This window comes from Drosophila sechellia, chromosome 3R (genome assembly GCF_004382195.2).
Source record: "Drosophila sechellia strain sech25 chromosome 3R, ASM438219v1, whole genome shotgun sequence".
In the NCBI taxonomy this organism is placed as follows: Eukaryota; Metazoa; Arthropoda; class Insecta; order Diptera; family Drosophilidae; genus Drosophila; species Drosophila sechellia.
Genome location: NC_045952.1, coordinates 25109927 through 25133330, shown reverse-complemented (window position 1 = coordinate 25133330; position 23404 = coordinate 25109927). Strand labels below are relative to the sequence as shown.

The window sequence follows — 23404 nt, the reverse complement described above, 5'->3', positions numbered from 1 at the left end:
TGCCATCTCGCTCTAGGTCCACTCCAGCTGTCTCTCTCCCGCTCTCTCTTTCTTTTTCTTTCTCGGCCACTTTCCCCCGATTTTTGGGATGGCAACTATATTTTTATGGCCATGCTTTGGTTATTGCAAATTGCAAAAGCAAAACGCCTTCGCACACATTGCCACTTAGCCCGGCATTCAATTGCCGTTAAGCGACCCAGCAGCAATACACTGGGCGAAAATATTTAATTTTTAAACTTTCTTAAGCTGTGAAAAAGTATGCTAAGTTACTTAGCGATCGAAGAAGTTGGTCACCCTTTTATCTGATAGCTTCCTGAAGATTTTACTCATTTAAGGCCGCTTTTTTACGGTGCAACCGCAGTAACAACGGCGGTGGCAACAATAATAACAGGCTTCTAAACACGCTCCACAATTTCGCCACGCCTCGCAAAGTTTTTAAAGAAATTTTTTGTGCGGCAAGACGTTTTTATGTTTATAGTGTCCGCCCCACCATTGACACTTGTTATGTGAGTGTGGCCTGGATGGCATTCTGTGTTCTGTATACTGTACTTTGTATTCGACGTTCGCGCTCTGTGTTCGTTCGCTTTGTTCGCCTTTATATTTATTTATATGAAAAGTTTGGCTAGCAATTTGCGAGTACATAAAAGAAATTTGTTTTACGCTCAGCTATTTTGTAAAATTGCCACTTAAGCTTAAAGCGCCAGCTCTTCACATTCTACGTGACTCTAATGCGACCGCGAGAGTTTAATAAGCAGTTAAAAAAAGTGTTGCCTGCTCTTAGGCGCTTCCGCTCGTCAGCCGCCAGATAAACGCTGCAAAATTTATTACAAACTCCCCGAATTGCAGCTGTGATTGTACCGAAATGGTTGTCATTTGGCTTTGATGGGTCTCTTCTGGCCGGGGCGATAAGCAAGGTCTCCCAGAGATTGGCACATGGTAATGACTTTATTAATGCGCAGACAGGCGACGACGACCATTCTAGGCATGATTAATGTCGCCGTAGCAGCGGCACTGTGCCCTGGGGGCGAAATAATGACACATTGCTGGCTGGGATTGGGACAACAATTCACTTTACTCCAGCAGTCTATGTGTGGTTTTCGCCTTCGTTGCGCGTTCGGCAAATATAAATTTATTGATCCAAGCAATTATCGTTAATTGGGTAAATAAACAGTATTTCAACGGCGCTGCTCCTGGACACACACGTAGAAAAGGGCACTCGGGTGAGTGGATGTCATTGTCCTGGCTGGGCAGGCAAAAGGACGGAAACGAGAAACAAAAACACGGAAGGTATCATTAAGTTCAGCCTGACGTGAAATTCAACTCCGCAGTGGCTTAAAGTTGCGCAGCAAGAGCAGCGACAAAACCAACTACGAGCTGGCCGTAAGAGCACTAAATCAAAACTGCAAGTGGAGACTTGGCTACTGCACAGTGGGCCAGCTGAAGGACGACGGAGCGAACAGTGTGGAAGGACTTGAAATGTCCCGGCTTCTCCACTCAAGTTACACAGACACATTGATGTATTTTATGTGCGTGCCGGGCCGAACAAGACAAACTGAGACGTGAAGAGAAATTACAACTACAAGTCGGCGTAATTTATATGCAGACATGGCCAGCACATTGTGAGACACAGCAGCAGGACCACTGCCCCGCCGGCCAAAGGACTCGCCCGGCAGGACTTACAGTACGAGCATCCACGAAGCAGCCGAAAAATCGAAGCAAAGTGCTCTCGAAAATAATGTAGCGAAAACGCCACACAGCCAAAAAAAAACTGAAGAAGACATATACACACAGCTTAAAACAACAAGGCCAATTTGAATATTCCGAATTGCCTCTTCTTTGGCAGTCCATAAATGTCATATTGATTTTTGATTGAAACACAATGGTCGTGAAAATAAGAGAAGTTGTGTGGCATTTTTAAACTTTTTGCTGCGAAGCGGATAATAATATTTATATCCAATATGGCTATCAATGTAATATGTTTTCAAATGGATTTCCAAACCAGCGATTTTTGATATTAATTTTTTAAGCAAATAAAAGTAAAGTATAGTTATACTTACTATTTTATCAGATTATTTTTTCCGTGCACTGCCAAGCCGAATCTATGTTCCAATGTGCAATCCTTATGCGATTTCTAGCAAGAATACGTGGATGTGGCATGAGAACTGGAGCTGAATGGGGAGTATGAATTCCACTTGCTGCTCTTAATGCAAAGCAAAACTTTTGCGGTTGCTCAATTTAAAAAGTAAACAAAAAAGCTATGGCATGAATTTTTATGATATGCAAATGATGCCCCTCCTCCCATGTCCCACTTGACCACCACACCCACCGAATGCAAATGCTCCCGCCCAAAAACAGGAAATATTTACCCACGAAAATATTTGTGTGTGTGTGCATAAAAATCATGAAATGTCGGGCAAGAACTACAATTAAATGTTGATTAGAAGCCGAGTGAGTGACCGCAATGGAATTCGACTGGCCACGCCCCGAACGTCAGTTTGCAGTCGTTCGAATATTTCATTTGCCCGCTGCGCATCATCAATTTGCGATGACAGTTACCCCGCCCAAAGGACCTGTCAGCGGAGCAGGACGTGAGTTCGGTACATCCTTCTGTGGGCGCCCAGTGCAAATAAATGAAATCAGGAGTCGCTGCTCCAACGAGCTCCTTTGGCATGTGGGCGGCACAGCCCGCACAATCGCACTTCTCACTTGCGGTGCATAAAATAAAGACGCTGCGCGGCACATAAAGATTTTGCACCCACCTCCCTGAATTGCTTTACAACCGAAACGAGCAGAACCGAAACGAACCAAACACCCACCCACCCACACAATCCGCTCGATAAAATTTACAATGTGCGTATTTACGGTGCGAAAATGCTGGCACATTCAGATATAGTATGGATTGAATTTACAATTCAGAGTAGGTCATTTGAGCGACCCACTTGCCTGCAGGATGCGCCTCAATTGGCCGTTATTGGGTGTGTCCTTGCGTAACGCCAACATTCCACGTCCTGCCTTTCGGACAGCTCCTAATTGCGAGAATTTATGAAATGCAATTTTTAGCCTCCACCCCAAAGTGCTAAGTCAGCTCGTATGCTGTTGCGAATATTTTGTGGTCCTGCACTGCAGACCTGTGCACGTGTATATCCTCCCGCAGGACACGTCAGCAGCAGCTGCAGTCCTGCAATTTTAAATAATTAAAAGCCAAGCTGGCTGGGTGCGAAACAAACCTCTGGAAATATCTGGCAGCCGGTGGCCTTGTGTGTAATCTGCCAACAATCTTTTCTACTCAACAATCTCGACAAGGGAAACAAATGAATCTCATTTCCGACAAATTTGAGCTAAAAGATTTGCCAGAACGACGACAACGCCGACGACGCTGGGAACTATGAAAATTGCTTAAGTTAAGTCCGCTGACAACTTATTTGTTGCCGTCGCATTTGCTGGTTTACGGCAAAGCCGCAACTAATTACAACAAAATTGTCATTAGTTTCAACTTGTCGGCGGCCGCAGAACGGACAAAGTTTTTGTTCATGTTTTGCCACTTAGTGGTTCTTGGATCCTGGTTCTGTCGCCTGTCGCCTGCCGCCAGCCCCATTGCCATTTTGCAGTCGTAATTTTTTTTGCGCGCTTCCGTTTCCGTTCGCCATTGCCGCGTTCCCGTTACCGTTCCACTTGCCCCATCGACGCCATCGCCTTCGTTTTGGAACGCTGCCAGCGAAGCATGCACTTGACTTTTATTGGGCAGAGTGGGGGGACGAATGCAGAGATGCATTTATAGAGTCATTCCGGCTGCATCCTGCCATCTCGCCATTCTGCCGTTTTAGCCAACAGTGGCACAGTGGCAACAGTTGGCATTGACCACATTAGCGTGTCTGCCAAAAGCAGACTTGACAAACGACTGGGACATTTTGAGAGGCTGAGTGCAACAAGTTGTGCATTCACCTGCCACAACGATGCAATTAATTAACAACTTTAAACGTCGTGTTTCTTCGACAAAAATGTCATATCCCACGGCAGCAATAAATTTTTGACAACTTCAATTAGCACAACCAACGCTCGAGGAGCGGGTAAATCTATAAAATATATAAGTATATACATATGTGGCGCGTTGCCAAACGGCTGCCTGGAGAAATATTGAACGATTTTTTACTCTGACTCCTTTATCTGTCTGCAACAGCTGTTGCAACTGGAAATGCATCGCTTAAATTCGATTTTAAAGCACCCGCTTTAATATTCGAACGGACACTTGCCGTCGCTCGATCAAGATGATTTATATTGTAGCGCAAAATTCTGAAACTAAAGTGCACTTAAAGGCAGAAATGGGTGCGCTTTATCAGCCAGCAGCCCGCACAGCACAACCCAAATAGTTTTAGAGACGACAGCGACAACGAGGACTCATGCAAAATCAAAAGCAAAGTTTTAAGTTTCAAAATGGAGCAAGGTTGCGGAGCGGGGGGCTTGGGATATCTTTTTTTTATTTTCTGGGTTAGACAATTTTCTCCATGCGCCTGCATAGGCGACATTTGAAAACTTTTATTTGAAGAGTGCGCGCGTGTGAGCTTAAAACACTTTCAGCGCAATCCATCATTAGGATGGCGGAGCAGCAGGAGGCGCTGATGAAGCAGCAGATGCTCCACCCCAGAGCCAACATCCTGCATCACGCATCACGCAGCCCGCATCCTCCATCCTGCACTCTGCGCTCTGCGACAATATTTTTCAATTTTCCGCAGCAATCGAGCGTTGATAACAAACTAATGTTGAGTGCAGTTAAGTTGTTGCTACTGCGGCTGAAACAGACAGCAAGCCCTGCTGAAAGCTGCTGAGTTTCTGAGCTGGCTGCGATGATGAGAAATGAAAGCAGCGGGCTATCGGCCCTCCATCGCGGGTTTATTTCGCCGGCTCTGAATGCCACCGCTCAGCAAGGACACTCAAGGATGGCTTTGCCGATGTAATAGCAATCAGCATTTCTATTTGCATTTTGTATCAGAATGCACACAGAATTGAGTTGGTTAAAAAATACGATTTTACCTATATTGAAACATTGTAACAATCACTTAAAACCTTAAAAAAATTAGCTTATAATTATTCCTAGTTTATTACAATAACTTTTGAAACGGTAATAAACTATTCGATTAAGCTCAGTAGCAAAATAGCTTGCATAACTTAATGTTTAAAAGCGCGCAATAATTACATTGCCCCATCAGTGGGTGCGTTTCACTTGCACTACATGTGTTCGATTCACACTCGGTTAATGCTATTTTAATTAAAAAGGAATTTAAAAATATGTAGGTATGTATACCGGCGCCGACAAACACACACTTTATTCGGGCGATTTAAAACCAGGCTGGCCATTAACCGATGGAAAACAATGAGCCTGAAATGGACCATCTGACCACAAGCTCATCATCGACGGCGGATGAGGAAAAGCGTCGAACAAGCCGCGGAATTGCGTTTGCCGGCGTATGTGTGCTCTTGTAGTTGTTACTGTAGCCAGGACACCGTGTTTATTAATGAGCTGGTGCAGCCAGCTGTCCATCTGCCACATGCAGCCCGTCGAGGAGGCATTATCCTTTGTGTTCGCTTCGACGCCTGTGTCGCCCGCGTCGAGCCACATCCTTATCCGTCCGCATTTAAATCAGTGGCCCGGGATAATCACAATCAAAATGTATGCAAATTGAGAATGGGAGTGTCCTGTCCGTAAAGCTGAAAACCATCCAATTTAACAGATTTTTCTGCCTGCACCGTTGATGCAATCGGGTTGGATGGAAAATTAATCGAGGGAACTCAATACGCTTCCTTATAATACCTTCTCGACGAAACCTTTGGCTGCAACCGAAACCGATGGTTTTAACTTCCGAGGAATAAATTATGCTAAACCATGGACAGTAGTCTCGCCACCTGGCGTTCCTTCTTGGACCCGGAGCTCATTACCACGGGGAGATGGAGCATGCTTGGCAACTGCACAAACACGGATAAACTTTTACGGCGAGAAGAGCTGTGGGTTTCGTTTGTTGGCGTTTGTTTGTTTGCTCTTGCCTTCGACTGCACTTTAAGCGCCGAAGTTCGTTAATGCGCGTACGTGAGCGTAGTTTTTGCCTAGATTCTCCGGCAAAGCGGCCCATCAACTGCCATCTTCAGTCCGGAATTGGGAGCCAAAGTTCGCGGAATGGGAATGGCAAACAAACACGAGGTGTGCCGTGGTGTCTGTTTCTATTTGCGTTTCTCAAGGAGCAGAAGTCGGAAATCTCGTAATAGAAAATGCACCACAAGCACACGATTCAAATTTTGCCAACACTCTCACCTGAACAACACACACAGCTCATTATTAATGTGCGAACTTCAATGTGCCGCTCGCTCACCTTACGTAACATTTGGCGAGTTGATTGGGCGGTGGGTGGCATCATTGTTGCTCCAGCTAATGATGGCGAAGGAGAAAAAAACAACGAAAAAACGGGGTAGCTTCTCCAGGGCGGCATTAATAAATTCCGCACGTACTGAGCCCTCCATATAAATCTGCTTCAAGCATATCCTTGAAAATTGCAATTGCAAAGCAGCCGTTGCCGCAGTGGTGCGAAAAAGAGGAACAGCGCCAGGACAGACAAACAAAAAAAAGATGGTAAGGCCTCAGGGCTTTGGTGGTTTCCATTCCCCTGCTTTTCTTTTTTTTATGCTTTCAGGGGGTGGCGGAGTTAGCTGGGCCGGCAGCAGCTCTAAAGCCAGCCCAAATACCCACATTCCAGGCAGCGAAGAAACAAAATGCGAACTTTGCATAGGCTTCCAGTCGAAAGGCGACGAAGACGAGCTGCCGAGCGAAACGTCCCTTTTGGGGGACCTGCCCCACGCAAACAACTATTAAAGCCTTAGACTGGATAAGGCAGCGGATAAAATGGCCCTCGAAGGGGCAATGTTTTGTACTCGCAACTGCAACAGTTTGTGTACCGCTTCCAGCGCATGCGCACTTCCACAATTTTCCGCATTTTCCGAACGCACAGCAACAGGCTGAAGGAGCAGCACAACAACAAGTCCCTTTCGCCAACGGGGGCAGCGCAATCAAAATTGCAATGCGGGCCATGCATTTTTATGGGCTAGACAAAGCCCATCAGCCCATCAGCAAGCTATCCACTCATTGTCCCAGCTCCAATGGCCCTTTCACGAGTTTCCCGGGCGGAGAGTAACTCATTGCTGGATCAACTTGACACACTTGGGCAAAAAAGCACAACAAAGTAAAGTTTATATAATCAGCGTTTGGTTTAGAAACTATATAAGGGGATTACTTTAATTAAATGTCCATATATTCATTTAATTCTCAGATTTTTTTAGCTAGACTTCTAATATATTACCAATAGATTCCTTATGATTATTTAAGAGTCCTTTTATAACATATAGTTTTCGGGAACTTTTGGAGGACTTATAAGCTTTTACGTTTGCAAACCTATTTAATTGATGACTCGATTTAAAATTCTGAGATTTCCTCCGTGCAACTCTGCTGGCAAATCTAATAACGCCCTCTGTGGATATTTTATTGTCCGTCGGAGCGTGCATTCTCACCGATTGCTGCTGATAAAGTGCTTGATAAATGAATCAGCCAACTTAAGCAAACGCAACTAAACTTTCGAATAAAATTTGATATTATGCACCAGCACAGAGTGTCCTTCATTGTCTTCTAGGCACATCGTCCCGCTCTCTTACTCGTTCGCCGTCGCTGGTCCAAAGGATTGGCTGGTGTTCTGGGATCTGGGAGTCCTGTGCCAGCTGCTGTGCTTATTTAAAATTTATGAAAACGCATCATCTGCACAGCACGTTCCATTATTTGCCAGATAACTCAGCTACGGGCGGCGGCAAATAGCTCGCCGAGCACGCGCCCAAGGACCAAGAAGCAAGGACCAAGGACCAGGACCTCTTCTCACCTGGCCACACACGAGCTTCCATACCTGCCGGCATAGCGTATGTATGTGAGTGTAGCATATGTGCGGGGCTGTATAAACAAACAGTGGACATTTTTCAAGAGGTTTCGACGACCATCTTTGCAGGATTTATGTGTGTAATGTGAAAAATTTCAAACAGCCAACGCTGTAAATTTATGTGTCACCCATGGTGCGACTATTTGTGTGCGAGTGTGTGTGTGTGTCCAAGGATATTTGTGCTTAACCAAGCATAATCCTATTAAATGTGACAGGGGACGACAATTGGCTGGATTTTTGGCCACGACAGCGCCGCCTGTATGCTGCATTGCCGGACCACTGGAGTGTATTAAAATATGACAAGCTGTTTTTGTTTTCCATTGCTCTGCGGACACGTAAACAACAACGTGGTCCCTATTTGTGTGGGTGTTTGTATTTGTGCGACTGCCACCCACGAAGATGAGATTTTGATTAATGCGCATTGCCGCTGCTGGTTGGGATATTACTGCTGGGGTTGCTGCTGCTGCATCTGCATTAGCGTCGCCATCGTTGCTGCAGTGGATCCTGCACTTGAAAGCTGGATAGCTGGCCAGTGAAATGCAGAATGCAAATGTGCATCCTGGCCAGGAGAGCGTGAAAAAGGCGGCGGGCGGTCAAGGGCGCCGACATGGGACCGCCAGCGCCGCATTCATTTGTCTTCTTCAGGCACAGCAGTAGCAGCAACAGCAACATTACACTTGCAACATGCAACATCTACATCAGCGGGAGCATTCAGCAGCAGGGCTTAATTCGATTGGTGGGCATGAAATATTTAAGATGCTGACGCAAGTGCATACCGATGTAAGTATCTGCCCCATATGCTGCGCACTCTAAATCGTATTATGCACACTGCAGCAAACAGGGAACGTGAGCCTGGCGATTCCGGTGGAAAGTTCTACGTACTGAGCGAATTCTAACGATTTTCACATTAGCAACTGCCCCACCCCAACCCCTCGTCTTCCATCGGACCTGGCAGCTGTCTATCTATATCACTGTCTCAACAGGCCGTGTCGGAAGACGTTTGTTGAGCGTCCTAGTTGCAGCACCAGGTTCTAGTCCCGTATCTTTGCGGCCGTATCTTCCATCACGGCGTGGCAGCCTCTTCCGCTGCGTCACAGAAGCACGGGACATGTATGCTCGGTGTTGTGCGCCGCATAAATAAATGCGGAGCCGGTCCTTAAATGTCTCGGCTTTAACAATAGTTCACATTTTTATGCTCAACGCAATCAGAATGGCCCCTTCCTAAATACACTCAGAGAAAGTTCAGATAGACAGGTGGTAGCATCGCAAACTATCCTTAAAACTATTATCTTTAGGAGGATAACGGATTTATATAATATTTAGGTAGAGTCAACATTTCTCTGAGTGTACGGCTTAAGTAACTTACCTGTAGTGCATATAAATAAACTACCCAGCATTTCTGCTGATTCTCAGCAATTTTACACAATTTTAAGCGGCATATAAATAGCAGCGCTCTCTATTATAGCTGTGGATTATTTCCAGAAAAGCCAGTTGACGTAATTACACACGCCCACGCAAAAACGATGACAGAAAAAAATAAACCATCGCCCAATAGGTCGAAATCCTCCCGGCAAATTAAATGTACACAATTATTTTTTTTTTGTTTTTCAAATAAAAATGCATACAATTTGTTTATTTTCATTTCTTTTTGCGGCATTTGCTTTCGTTTTCATAAAAAGACGAGTTTACACACTAAATATCATATAGGTATTACATAAAATTGCTTGTAAATATTTTTACATTTGTATAAAAGTGGAAACTGAAATCGCCATAGGACATTTGTCATAGTTGTGCTTATGCTTTATGTTCTCGGCTCTCGCTGTTTCGTTTCGAATCTAGTTTGATTTAGTTGCGGGTTTAGTTTGCTTATGGCTAAAACTAAAAGGAGTATGCCCGAAAAACTCGGGCAGTCGGGAATGCTTAAAGTTCATAAATGGTTCTCGTGAAGGATCGTCGTGGATACTTCGGCCGGCTGCTGGGCACGGATTTGAGATTGCTCCTACTTTTTGTGCTAGAACATAAAACGTAAATTTAATTTGTGGAAAATAAGCAAAGCCCATTTGGAAAAACACAATGAGGGAGAAAAACCAGATGCAGTATGCAAATGATAGTTAAATGCAAACAAAGTGAAATTATTTAATTCAATTAAATAAGATTTTTGTTTCCCTTTTTTTTTGTCCGATGCTGTTGTCGTATTAATTCAATTCTGATGGGCTCAGTGTGGCGATTTGTGTTGTTGTCGTTTCTTTGCGGTTGCTGCACAACATTAAATTTGCAGTTAAATTCTTGCAATATCTCATTCGGCAATTCGATTTGTTTTTAATTTTCAATGAAAATATTTTGTTTTAATGCGTACACTTTGTTGATTAGTAACAAATGGGATTTTGTAAATGCAGGGGACACATTATTTGCACAATTAATTAAAATTATCAATGCATATGCGAATATCGTACATACATAATATACATATGTATAAAATTAGTGGTTCTAATGTAGAGAGATGACAACGAGCCCTCTAACACGCTGATATGTGTGTTTCTGTGTGTGTGTGGGTAGTGAGTGTTTGTGCGGAAGGTTGTGCGTATAAGGATTCACTCGGATCACATACTCATACTCGAACCCATACCCACCACACGGCGTATACCCAACTTCAACACTTCAGCCCATTTCCTTACAGCTGCTGCCGGATATCCTCTACTTCTTTTTGCCCTTTCGCTTGTTCTTGTTGCGGTTATTATTGCTGCTATTGCTGTTGCGGTTGTTCTGCTTGCTGGTTTCTGGCCTGGGAATGCCGCTGGTCACAATATTGGACACAGTCCGCGTGGTGGTCACCACACTGGTGCTCGGCTCGTTGTCCTCCGAGCTCACAGCCTCTGTGGTCGTGGTGGTGGTTGTGATGGTCTCACCCTGCTGTCGGTCGAAAATCTGACGTTCCGACTCTGCGGCGCTTAGCAGGCGATTGAAAAGCTCCTCCCCAGTTTCGCTCTTCTTTTTCTTCTGCTTCTTGACCACCTCGGTGACCGTGACCACCGATGAACTATCGCTGGGAGCGGGTAAAGTATAAGTCCTCTGAGTTTCCACCACCGTCTCGCCATCGGCGCTGAGCAAATCCTCCACAGACTTGCGCAACTGCTTTGAGATCTCGGCCAGGGCGCGTTGCTCGGCCTGAAGCTTGGCCAGGGTATCAGCTCCGCAAGGCTCCTCCGCAGATGGATCCTCCTCCAGTTTCGTGTCCTCCTCCTTTGGCTCCTCTGCCTGCTTGATGGCCGTGTAGGTCTGCGACTTTTGCAGCTTTCCGCCTGTGGCCAGTGTATTGAGATTCTCGATCACCTGTGCGCCCTGCACATAGGTAACATTCAGCTGCTCCTGAGCGTTGTCCTCCTCTTCGGAGTCATCGCTATCCTCGTCCGAAGAGTCACTGCTCTCCTCCTCGTCGTCATCCTCCTCATCATCGTCTGACAATTGGCCCGCCATTTTAGCAATGATTGTGTTGCGGTTGCTGTCCTTAATCAGCTCCTCGAGGAGGTGCTGATTCCCGTTCTTGACATCGTCCTTATCATTAGCTGCGCGGCTCGTGACCGTGGCGCTGACAAAGTCAACTACATCGTCAATGGCATCGCCATAGGCGCTTTCCACTTCGTCCCGCGCGTCACCATAGGCACTGCCATTCTCGTCTTCATCGTCGTCGTCCTCCCCCTCCTCGCCCTCGAGGCTCTTTTGCAAATTCAATTTGACGCGCTCGTTCTCCAGCAGCTCCTCGAGCACGGTTTTCATTTTAGCGTTTAATGACAACTCAGACCTGCCACCGCCGGCGGCTCCTGGCAGGACGAAAGTTTCGCTGCGCAGCACGGCCACGGCACCCTGCTCGAAAGCGTCCTCATCGAAGGGCAAGCCACCGCTCACGTGAATGGTGCGGGCACTGCCATCGCCTCCGATGACGGGATTCAGTACCTCCACAATTGTGGTCTCCTTGGCCAGAGTTTGGTGAAGGGACAACGGCGTGGGCTTGATGCGCACCTTGCCGGATGCAACACTCTCAATGGACGAAGGACCATAGGTATCAGAATCGTGGCGCAGGAACAGCTTCTCATTGTTCGCCTGTACGGTCACAATGGAGGCGGTGTCCTCCTCCTCATCTTCATCCTCGTAGTCATCTTCATCATCATCATCGTCGTCATCATCTTCATCATCTTCGTCGTCCTGGAAGTCATCCGCCTCGAGTTCCAGCGGCGGTTGCGTGTCATCTAGCCTGCCCTCGTCCTCCGCTTCGGGCACCTGCAGCTCCAAGGATATGATTCGCTCCTTGCAGGTCTCCACCTAAGTGTAGATGAGGCGGATACGTTGTGCATTCGGTTTGCCAGCACACTAACTACTAATGGAAGCAAGGCCAAGAAAGGAGATGGCAGAAAGCAGGCACCGCAACCAGAGATGTGTGTCCCACTTAAAGCGCTTAAAGCTAATTTATACAGCCAGGTGGAAAACGAACAGCTTGACGGGTGAACTGAGATGTGTGCCAGGCCAAAAGGAGTGATGCATTCAAAACAGATGGTGAGGGCTACGCATGTACGCATATATAGGTACAGGTGTTAGCTAACGTTAGTAATTATGGGTGGGGTGGGTGGTTGTGTAGTGAACGTGCAACATTTTTAAAGTTCTAGTTGATCTGATCACGACCTGGGCGAATTTTGAGAAGCTAGCACGCTCGGGGGCAGCCTAGTCGTATACGTGATATGAGGCAAATTGACAAACGACTAAAAAAGAAAATTGCCTGCATTTTCATCTGGTCCTGGGGCGGGGGATTCTAGCACACAAGAATCCCGGCCGAGACGATAAGCCGAAACTAAACTGCAGCTGACAGGCAATCCGAGAACAGAGCCTGCTGCTCCGGCGACATCCTGCGGCGAATTCAATGCAACGGGGTCAGCCTCCGGACAGGAGGCTCGGGTCTCCGTCTCTTTTGCCCTGCAGGCAAGTTTTTTGCACTCGAATTACCAGAATGAAACCACAGCCAGATTCGGATTCAGAATCAGATACTGCTAAAGCTTCGCTTCAAGTTCCACAGATGTGATGCAACTGCAGTTTGCTAGCCAGAAGGCCTTCTTTCTTGCCGTTGACATTCTTTTGGCTTGTTTCTGATGGCACTTCCTTCCTTCCGTTGGCAAATTGAAAATAAAATGCCAAAAAAAAACCTGACCGAAACACGTGCCCGTAGAATAACAATAGCGCATAAAATTCTTAGCGTGTTAGCCTAGTTGGTTTGTTTGTTTTTATTTGCATTCTTTTTATAAGTATTTATTTTGAAACTCATTAAAACTCGGCTACCCCTGCGAGCAAACAGCGAAATAAAACAAAAAACTTTTGCCTTAATTTTAATGGACTCGGCCATAAAAAAGCAGCGCGTCATTATAATGCGTTCGCATACTAAAAATTGTATCCAGAATCAAGAGGCAAATGACGGTCGACTGAGTCGTTATAGCTTTATAGACACGTGACAACAACAAACCCTAAAAACAGACAATGAAACTCTTTCGAGGGTTCGACCTTAAAAAACCGCGACACTTAAATGCCAAACAATAACTGGAAATCATTTTTGGCCGCTCGCGCGCCTCGCATTCGAAACGCGAAAACCTTTTCGCGTAGGTGGCTCGCAAAAGTGGCTTATTGTCCTTTTTATGCGCTGCACTTCAGCCGGTTCCTGGTCGGCAGGAGCGTGGAGCACCTGGTCGCGTAAGCCTGGCAAATGTCAACAAAATCCCCTTGGCAACTGAGTGCTTCAAGGATATTAAAATTTGTTTTACTCAACGTGGCGCGCAGTTGGACAAACTTTCCAGGAATGGAAAACCAAGAAATTCGGAGAAGACCCAACGATCGGACAGACAGACGAACAGACATTTTTAACAGACCATAAAAATGATGAGCTCTATAAAATAATTAAGACGATGCCGGGAATTCTTCGCGAGATGTTTGCTTTGTACAATGAGAGACATTGGCGAGTGCTTAAAATGTACTTCAATGTGCATAAAATGTACTTAATGTGCAACCGGAAATACGGACTACAAGGAGGGACGCTACAGCTTAAATGGCTACAATTGCTGGGATACAAAACCCACACACAATAAACGGCAACAGAAACCGATAATTAGGTACATATATATATATATATAATGTGTCTAGGACGCTATGCAACCCATAATAATAATGCTCAAACGAAACTCAAATTGGTGCCAATTGATATATAATACAGTAATTGCTAGTTTGAATTTGATTTGCTGGCTCTAACCTCCGTCTCGATGATTTTCTCAATGTACTCGACGGTGCGCAGTTGAGGTCGCCCCGTAATGGGGCATGCCACCTCCTCAGTGCGGCGCACAATCTTCTCATCGAGGATTTTCTCGCGTTCGCGCACAATGACTGGACCGTCGCTCGATTTTATGGCAATTTTGGGAAAGACTATTTTCGGCTGAGCCTGATTAGTGGGTAGACAATAAATAAGAGAGATAGAGAAATGGGTGAGCAACTTATTAGGTGGTAGGGGTATAGATTTCAATTTCAGGGGTTTCCAATTTTCACTCCTCAGGGATACACATTTGCCGATCCCGATATCTCGATTGCGATTTAAATTTGAATTTTGCACCTTCATTAGTTACAATCGAGAGGCTTAAGGGTATTAGTATTTCTTGCAGTTAGTTAGTGAAGCAAACCATGTAGCTATGTGGGTTCATTTGCTCGTTTTTGGTTATGTTCGCAGGCAAATTTCGGGCCATTCCTCCATCTCATCGGGCGCAAGTTAATGTGTATGGTTTTTGGGTTTGGCTATGGGTTCGGTTAGTTTGCGAGGACTTCACCGCGGCTCGAGAACTTACCTCGCTGGCTCTGGACTCGTGGGTGATCAGATCGTCGGTCATCTTGCGCATATTCTTGATCACATCTTGTGCCTCCACGGCTCCCTGTTCCAGTGATCGAAGACGAGCTGCCCGCCAGGAGGCGCGCTTCTCAGCACTAAACGGACGAGAATCAATTGGTTAGCATATATATCATCCACTTAAGATGTATGGGCAACTGATACTCAATCTGAACTCCGGCTTAAGCAAAACTAATTACAAGATATGACTATTGTATATACAGACAGAGAAGGGAAAAGTGGGTGTGGCTAAGACAGACACCGCTAACTAAAAACAAAGATGTAGAAGTAGGTGTTCCAATCGACATATAGATTTATACAAAGATTTATACATGTACGGAAACATTGAGAGCTGTTCGTATTGCCTCGCGTGAGTGGGTGCATTTGGTGTGGGTGTTCTATATACTCAAACCTAGGCCAGGGGCTAGTCTCTGCCATTTCGCACGCCCACATTTGGACCGCACTTGACCTGTGACCTTTCGGGGGCCTGGACATGGACCTGGACCTTCTGCACGCATGTCAACTCGTTGACCGTCACGCATTCAACTTACTTAATCATGGAACGGCTTTTGCCAGTGGGCGTTGTGGGCGAAGCCGGGGACTCTTTATCATCCTGCGTCTCCAGTCGCTTCAGATACTCCTCCACACTAAGTCCGGATTGGCGGGCTGCCAAGGCCAAGGCGCGGCGCTCGGCTTTTAGGGTTCTTACGGGTATGCGACTGCCTCCTGAGGCGGAGGGCGAATCCGGCTCCGGCTGCTGGTGATATTCCTCCTCCGGAATTGAGGGCTCTTCGGGCAGGGATTGCTGGTGTTGTTGCTGCTGCTGCACCTGCTGCTGCTTAAAACGCTGCTGCAGTGCTGGTGGAATGACAACCTTGACCTTCGGCTTGGGCAGCAGCGAGGGCTTGGGCGGATCAAGTGCCGTGGGAGTAGGAGGAGTCCACTCAATCTGTTTCTCTTTCAACTTCTGCTTGGGTATTTTGCTGGGGGCATGTGGCATTGTCGGCGCCAGACTTTGTGCGGTTCTGTCATAATTTTTGAGAGTTGGTTTTCGTGTTCGAATTGTGCAAAAGTAAAACAACACACACATATATGTAAATTTAATCAAATTATTTGCTTGTCAAAACCAAAGGGGAGATCGGTGAGATGCGGTTAGCACGTGATATGAGCAGTTACAAAACATAATGACGTTAATTTCTTTTAGTCACACTTGCGTACGAGCCCTGGAATCCCTGCTAACTTTTTGGCATAACAAGTCGAATTTGTTGTAATTAAAAACCAAGAAACATACTGCAAAGTTTGCAGCCCGAAAGGAGCAAGCGCCCCCAGCCGCCAAACCCCTGACAAAATCACTTTTTGAAAAACTTTGCCAACAAGTGCAATAACATGGCAGCTGGAGATTAGCGTGGAGCCGAGCAGTCGAGGAGCCACTGTCTGTGGAGTCGTAAAACTTGGCAAGGGCCGTCTCGCACTATATAACCATGGTCGTATATGCTCACAGAGCTTCAGCATGGCAGGAGCATAGAGTGGTATGCAAAATTAATTTTAAAATAAAGCGCCTTAGAACTATTTGCAATGGGATTTTGGCTGGAATCCTTCCTCCTGTCTGAACTTTGTGGCCTATCCGCTCGCTCGCCTTTTTTATGCCCGCCTTGCAGCTAAACTGACTTTTGTCTTTAACAAATTGCTACACACTTTCAATTTAACTTTAATACGAAATTATTCACACAAAGCCGTGGCTACTACTACATACTACTACGACTTCTACTACTACTAAGTCGCTGGCAGCAACTTCTGCTTGAGTGATTTATGTTTTTCAATTTGAACGCCGCCGGGCTCCTTAGTCCTTGGTCCTTGGAGCACAAGCAGCGGTAAGGGAGAGAGAAACTTTTCGTTGAAACACTCTCGCTACCTACGCAAATGTCATGCCCGAGGAATCTGGAGGAGCTAGGAGCCGGAATGAAGGAGCCAACTAAGGCTACGTGGAGTAGCCAAAGTGCGCCGAGCTCCTGACCCAGGGAATTGCACTTATAATATTCTAGTGGATTCTTTTCTTGCTCATTTCGTTGCCTCCTTGCTCCTTTTATTCATTCATTTGTCCTCTCGACTTTTAAATGAACTTTGCCCCGGCACTCGACCGCGCGCCTCCAACAATAATCCAAGCCATGTTCCCTGGGTCCCACAAACGTATTCCGGCGCGTTCAACTTTTGCAATTGACAGATTTATGCAATGCCCAATGAAACTTTCTTTCCCCCCACCACAACTATTTGCAGCTCTAAATGATTGTTTTTGATCTTTCAATTGCTAATTGCTCATTATGATGAAAGCCAGAATAATCAAAACACCCCAATAAAAGTCAGTGGTAAAGGCAGTGGTAAAAAGTAGGTGAGGTAAATAATGCAAAAACCACAACCGAAGAGTGCTCGAGTATTGGTTAAAGTTTAACAATTATGGAAATGTGGTGATTGGTGTGATAAATAAATTACACTAGTGCTAATTTAAATCATTCGCCTTTATTTCTAGTATCATAAATTGTACTTCTTTTGTATGCAAAATAACAGAGTTACATAAAATATGTATGGCACAAATCGATGACAAATACGTACATGTGTGGATGATTAATAATAGTAATGGTGATGATAATTAATGATAATGATAGTGGTGTGATTCCATAACCGTAGTCAGTAGTTATTTTAATACATCGTTAAGCAGTTCTTATTTATGTGGTTGCTTTGTTCACAGATATTAACATATAAATATTTATAAAATATATCGAAAGTTATAACACCGTTTGACTATCGTAAAACTTAACCAGCTGGAGACTTTAGGAATACATTTGCTTTGTTAAAAGCTTGTTTGCGAAATAAAACTCAGGAACTATAAACGCTAACTTCTTAATATGGGCATACAAATAGAACACCTCGTCGAGTCCCTGTAAATTAGTTGAGTTTTCATAAATTAAATTCAAGATTCTGGTATGTTTGACGAATAACAATCGTGGTAAATGCATCGTAATCCGAGGATTTAAAATCGCTAAGGCGATAAGTCGACATTAAACCGACAATACCTGCGTGTCTGACTGCGAAATCGTGACTTTATCTATGGCAATTAAAGAAGTGCCCGTGGGGGCAAAGGTGACATTACGAAATAAACACAGACAACTAATTGGACTTCTTGTCCTGCTCTAAAAATCATTATTTTTAATAACAAACATTTCAAGAATGCAAAACGCATATAAATTATGCAAGCAACACACAAGGCACTGGAGTTCGTTTTTCGTACGGGTGTTTAGTACACGTGTGTTCGTGTGCGTGTGAAGGTCCTAGAAGTGCTGCAGGTGTGTGAGTGTGCAGGATGTGTACTGAAAAATTTCAAGTGTAGCCAACTCAGACAGACTAGTAGTTGTTGTTCGGAAAGTTGGGCAATTTGAAAAAAGAGAAATAATTAGGCTAATAAAATGCAAAAGGGAGAGACAGCATGTGGCATTAACACCATGCCTTTATCCATATCAGGTGCATGTGGGCGTGCCTGTGGGGGCGTGGTTCGTAGTAGTTGTCACTCTATAAAGTTCACGTTTCAGCATTAACATGTTACGGAGTATACAGGTATAAAAAGTTTTCGTGTCGCAGTATAAAAATGACTTCATATTGCAGATTAGTTGTTTTACTGCTCGCTTCAGTAGGTGTAGCTTAGTCTCGAAAAAAGTCTCGTTCGAAATAAACACTTTACATACATAGTGTTATATAGATAGAGGTTACACTTAAAGCTATGGTTAATGAACGTGTCACATTCGCGCAAGTTGTAGTGAGGGTGTCAGAGCTTAGTTTAGTTTAACTTCTAAATACTGCTTCAATTTCATCGAGTGGATTCCTGGAAAAGTGGTTTGGAAAGCAGAAACAGAAAGTTTTTGTGGTGTACAATTAAAAAGGTGCAGAGATTCAAGCTAATTGTAAAATAATAAACACAAAATACTCCTTCGGCAAAGCAATCTCCGCCGCTTTTTCGTTTGGTTTGGTTCTCTTTTTCCACGGGGATTTTATTCTGTCTGTGGCGAAATATAACTGGGATTTCCACGACGTTGTAATTAATATTAATGTGACCAAAAAAACAACAGCCCAAACAAAACAATCAACCGAAAAACAAAAAACGCATACTACCGACGAGCGAACCAAAAAAATTTATAAAATAGACTAAGAAAAGGAAAACAAAAAACATCATTAACGCCCTCATTTTAGCTTAAGGTCAAATTATGCTTTTATATCAAACACACAGACAACGGCAGTGCGATTTGCATACGCCGCGGCTCGATCCATTTGAGGAACGAACGAAGCGCCAACGCCATAAAATATAAATTAATTTATGCGCAATCAACAAAACATAAATATTTTCATCTGCATAAAACCACAAAAACGTCCAAGAAGCAAACGGCCGCAAACATACACATTTAAATGTAAAAAATTTAATATAAAAACCGACAGAAGAGACACAAAAAAACGAATAACAACCGCCACCGCGCCGCCATCTCAGCTGACCACAAAAAATTCAAAAATCCACCAATTGTCTTGTCGCTGCCAATATTTTTCAGGGTCAACAGCAACGCAAACGCAAACCAATTGAAAGCGAGAGCGAGGGAGTATCTCGATCTGTGTCTGCATCTGTATCTGTGTGTGCATATGTATCTGTAGAATCCGGCGGTATCTTCGGCGATCAGCCATCAACGGAGTGGAGCAGAAAAATAGTATAGTAGAATGCCCGGCGGAACAGAAGAACTAATAATAATAGTACATAAATTATCAAACAATAAATTAGACGATTAATGCACGACTAAGAATTCGATTGCGTTTTGCCGACATCGAGACTAGGTTTTTGTCGTCACGGAAGCCAATTTGATGTCGCAAATAAAATTCATAAACACGGATCTGGCGAGCCTTTTGTGTTCCACAACTTTTATAGATTTAGACGAGTTTAATTTGAATATAAATACAAATAGTTTGGAGAACACTGCCTTGCCGGCTAATTTGATATGGGTTTTTCAGCATATATTTTACTTCTGCTTCTCTTCGCTATTTTTTTTTTTTTTTGGTTATTACAAAATTTATGCATGGAAAAAATATATATAAACAAGAACAGGAAAGAGGAACGAAACTAGTAGAAATTCTTGCTAGAAATTTATTACAAGGTTATTAACATGTTTATCTTCTTTTCCTCGTTATGAATTCCAAGGCTACGGCCCGAGCAACATAATAACACACATTTCAATTTATTATATTATGCATGTAAAGTTGTAAAGCCAGCTGGCAGGCGGGTTTTTTCGGAAGGGTGCAGGGTGGTCGGATCTCCATCCGTTCCGTTCCCGAACTTTTGGCAGCTGTGCCCCAACCAATTCCAGCTCAAGGCCACCTTCTCGTTTTTTCGGCCAAGTTGACAACCAGACGATGGCGACTGGTGGGAAAATTGCGCCGAATTCTCCGCTCCGGGGGACTGTGAAGTCATAAGATATTTATTCCCAAATTTGTAACCATTTAATGATTAGTTCTTGCGGCTTGATTTATGCGCAAGGCTAGAAAAACAAATGCTGCTGCTGATCGGCAGAGATAAATGAAAGCATCGCATATCTAAAGAGTTAAGGGACGTCTCCTTTGAAATTCCATTGAACGCTTTGTACATAAACGCTAAAGTGAAATTAATCCGCTCTTTTCTTTACATTTCGCGTTATTTTCGTAGCTCTATTCTTAGAGTAAATTCTATTCGCAAACACAAAGGACTAACACACAGAGTCCTCAAAAATGTCATGAACCCGTTGTCAAGCTATATATCTGCTGTTGTCATACGTCTCTACTTTTTTTTCACTCTATTGTTTTTTACTATTTTGCCGCAGTGAATACCCTATTGGCCAGAAACAGGTTGCAGTTTCTAATCAGTCAGTTAAGTTGTTAAAAATTATAAACAGAACATTAACATCAGATCGTGTGTTCCTGTTTATGGCAGAGGTCAAGCAACTGGCCAACTGATCGTTAGGCAAATTACCTGAAAAGGGTATTCCAGTGGCGACTTTTGCTAACGCTTGGCGGTTGCGCTCTTTTTAATGTTTTCCTGCAACAGCTTTGGGGCGAAATTGTATTAAATTACTTTGTTGTTGCTCATTATATAATGTTGTTAGAGCCAGCCACTGGAACATCGCGTGGGGGCGACGACTACGAGTCCTTCAACCAAGCGGAGCACATATGTGTGAAAGTTGGCTGATAAGCGCCAGCTCGCGTACGAAATGGCTGCCATGGCGGTCGAATGGGTGGGTGGCGCTTTTGGTGGATGGAGCAACCATAGCATGGGCTGGGCGGTACCACCTGGCATAAGCTTTTAGTTTCTTTCATTGTTCAGTTTTTGTTTGTTCGCCGCTGGTTGGCACCTTTTCCACGCACAGAGGGAAAACTAGATGCCCTTTGACACAATGGTTGTGGTTGCTACGTGTTGCATGCCATCGACAGTGGTAGGAGAACCCATCAAGTGGACCCCGCCACCCACCACTCCAACGGGCGCTAATTATAATTGCCCGTTTCGTGTAGGGTGTAAAATATCATTAGGACCAACCAAATCCGAGTGCCCGTTTTCCGAGTCTCCGACTGCCGCGACTCATTCGCGGCGCTTAATTCACTGCAACACACTTAGCATAAAATCATCGATTCCCAGCGGATACTGAATTATGCGTACGTGTTGCGTGATGCTCTCCTGGTGGCTCGTTTGCCGATCCATTTCCGGGGAGCCGTAGCGAATCCAAATCCAAATCCGAATACGAATCTGAGCTGACACCGCCCAGTTGAGTAAGCAAACGCACAAAACGCAATTTGCGGAATGCCCAAATGAAGTTATTCAATTGTAAAAACAGCTGGCATTGTGCCGCAGGGAATTCGAGTGGAGTGGAGTAGGACGCCCACGCGGAAGTAAGAGAAGCAAAAGGAAGAGCAAGGGTGCAGGCCCGGAGGCGCACATTGCGTATACGCAATGCCAGAAAAAAAATTAAGTAAAGCAGCAGCGGATATACTTACACTTTTGAGTTCTGCCGCTTCGACTAGATTATCATATACACGAGATGAGATTCGAAGCCCACCGGGCGTGGTCTATGTACTATGTAAAAAGATTTCAACGCCAGAACCATAACATGTTTTACCGTCATTTTCACTCCACCTCCTTCTCGAGTTCCTCACTGTTTTTTTTCCTTACATTTTAAGTAGACTAAGGGCTGGGAGTCTGGCTGCGATTTACGAGTCCATACAACGCTTAAGTGCTACATAAAACTTAAACTGCTTAGGGCTTAGACGCTTATAATCGTATGCAAGTGTGTGAGTGCGTGTGTGGAGATATTGTGTGGTGAGGAGTGTACTTACTATTAAAGAACACTCAGCCATAGACCGCTATCCTTATTTAATAACACACTAAGTCTCAATGATGATTAGCAGCTCCGTCAGTTGACTGCATGAATAGTAAACAAAGTGGTGGTGTTTTGTGGGGTGTTTTCTTTTTTTTCAATGTGAACGATTGAAGGCATCTAAACTTAAGAGCAGAGCAACCCATATTTAAAAGCAGCTGTAGGAGAACCGGCACCAGAACCAAACCAAAAGGCAGCGGAAAAACTTCACCAATAAAACTAAAAAATTCAACTTTGCATAAGAGATTATACTAAGCAAATGCACAAACACCGTGAAAGTTGTGTGAGTTTCGTGTGTGTGGGTGAGGGGGTATATGGTTATCATAATATCGCATGGGGTGAAGGGTGATTGATTGATTGATTGGGTGGATTGGTGTGAAGTGTGTGTATAGTGTGTCTGTGCATTCAGATGTAACATAAAAAGCGCATAATGCAAGCACCAATAATCCGAAATGACAGCTTGGCACATCCGCACTCACCTCATGTCCTCCGCATCATCGAAGTGCCCCAGAGCGGCGTTGTCAACGGAATCCCCGCGAGCGATGCCCTCCTCTTGGTCGCTGTCGTCATTATCGTCGCCGCTGCTGCTGTTGCTGTTGCTCTTGGTCCGCTGCTGTGCGGCATCCTTGTCAATGTTGTCGTTGGCGGCATCCAGTAATCTGGAATTCTTATCATGGCGCAATGTTGCAATTTTCCTCTCCTCCTCCTGTCTCAGCTTTTCCACTTCATCCTTTGACAGGAATGAGAAAACTTTGTCTGCAAGCGAAAAGAGAGTGCATAAAATCAGTGTAAGCTAAGGACATCGCCCCGCTATTAAGTTGGGAAATTAAATAAATAGCGATCCGATGCAGCTTAGCCATTTAGCTGCCTAAGTGGATTCCACCACTACAGCTCCAGACTTTGTCATGCAAATGGCGCAGGCAACCGCGCTCTCCTCCACCCTGTTCTAATTACGCCACCCGAGAAGCGAAAGGTGACGACCACCGTTGTGGTGGCTTGGCAACCGCAGATAAGTGGTTTGATTGACAACTTGGGCCAAGAAGCGAGATTTAAGTGGCAGGACCACCAGCTTGGGCAAACTGCACAGCGACATCATTGAGCCACTCATTCAATCATGG

General features: G+C 44.7%; 1 protein-coding gene across 29 annotated transcripts in view; it reads right to left on the bottom strand.

The window, feature by feature from the left end:
- Positions 1-9588: 9588 nt before the first annotated feature.
- LOC6617056 (protein lap4) overlaps positions 9589-23404 on the bottom strand; it is a 59930-nt gene continuing 46114 nt past the window's right edge. For 13 of the 29 annotated variants that reach the window (XM_032721614.1, XM_032721621.1, XM_032721625.1 and 10 more), the window contains 5 exons: positions 22766-23042; positions 15414-15887; positions 14825-14960; positions 14242-14427; positions 9589-12278 (listed from right to left, as the gene is read on the bottom strand). In XM_032721614.1, coding sequence (XP_032577505.1) covers positions 10656-12278; positions 14242-14427; positions 14825-14960; positions 15414-15887; positions 22766-23042 — 2696 coding nt within the window. In that variant the 3' untranslated portion in view covers positions 9589-10655. Of the gene's footprint in view, positions 12279-14241; positions 14428-14824; positions 14961-15413; positions 15888-17357; positions 18734-22765; positions 23043-23404 lie in introns of those variants that run through there. The other 16 variants (XM_032721618.1, XM_032721629.1, XM_032721635.1 and 13 more) reach the window with 7 other exon arrangements.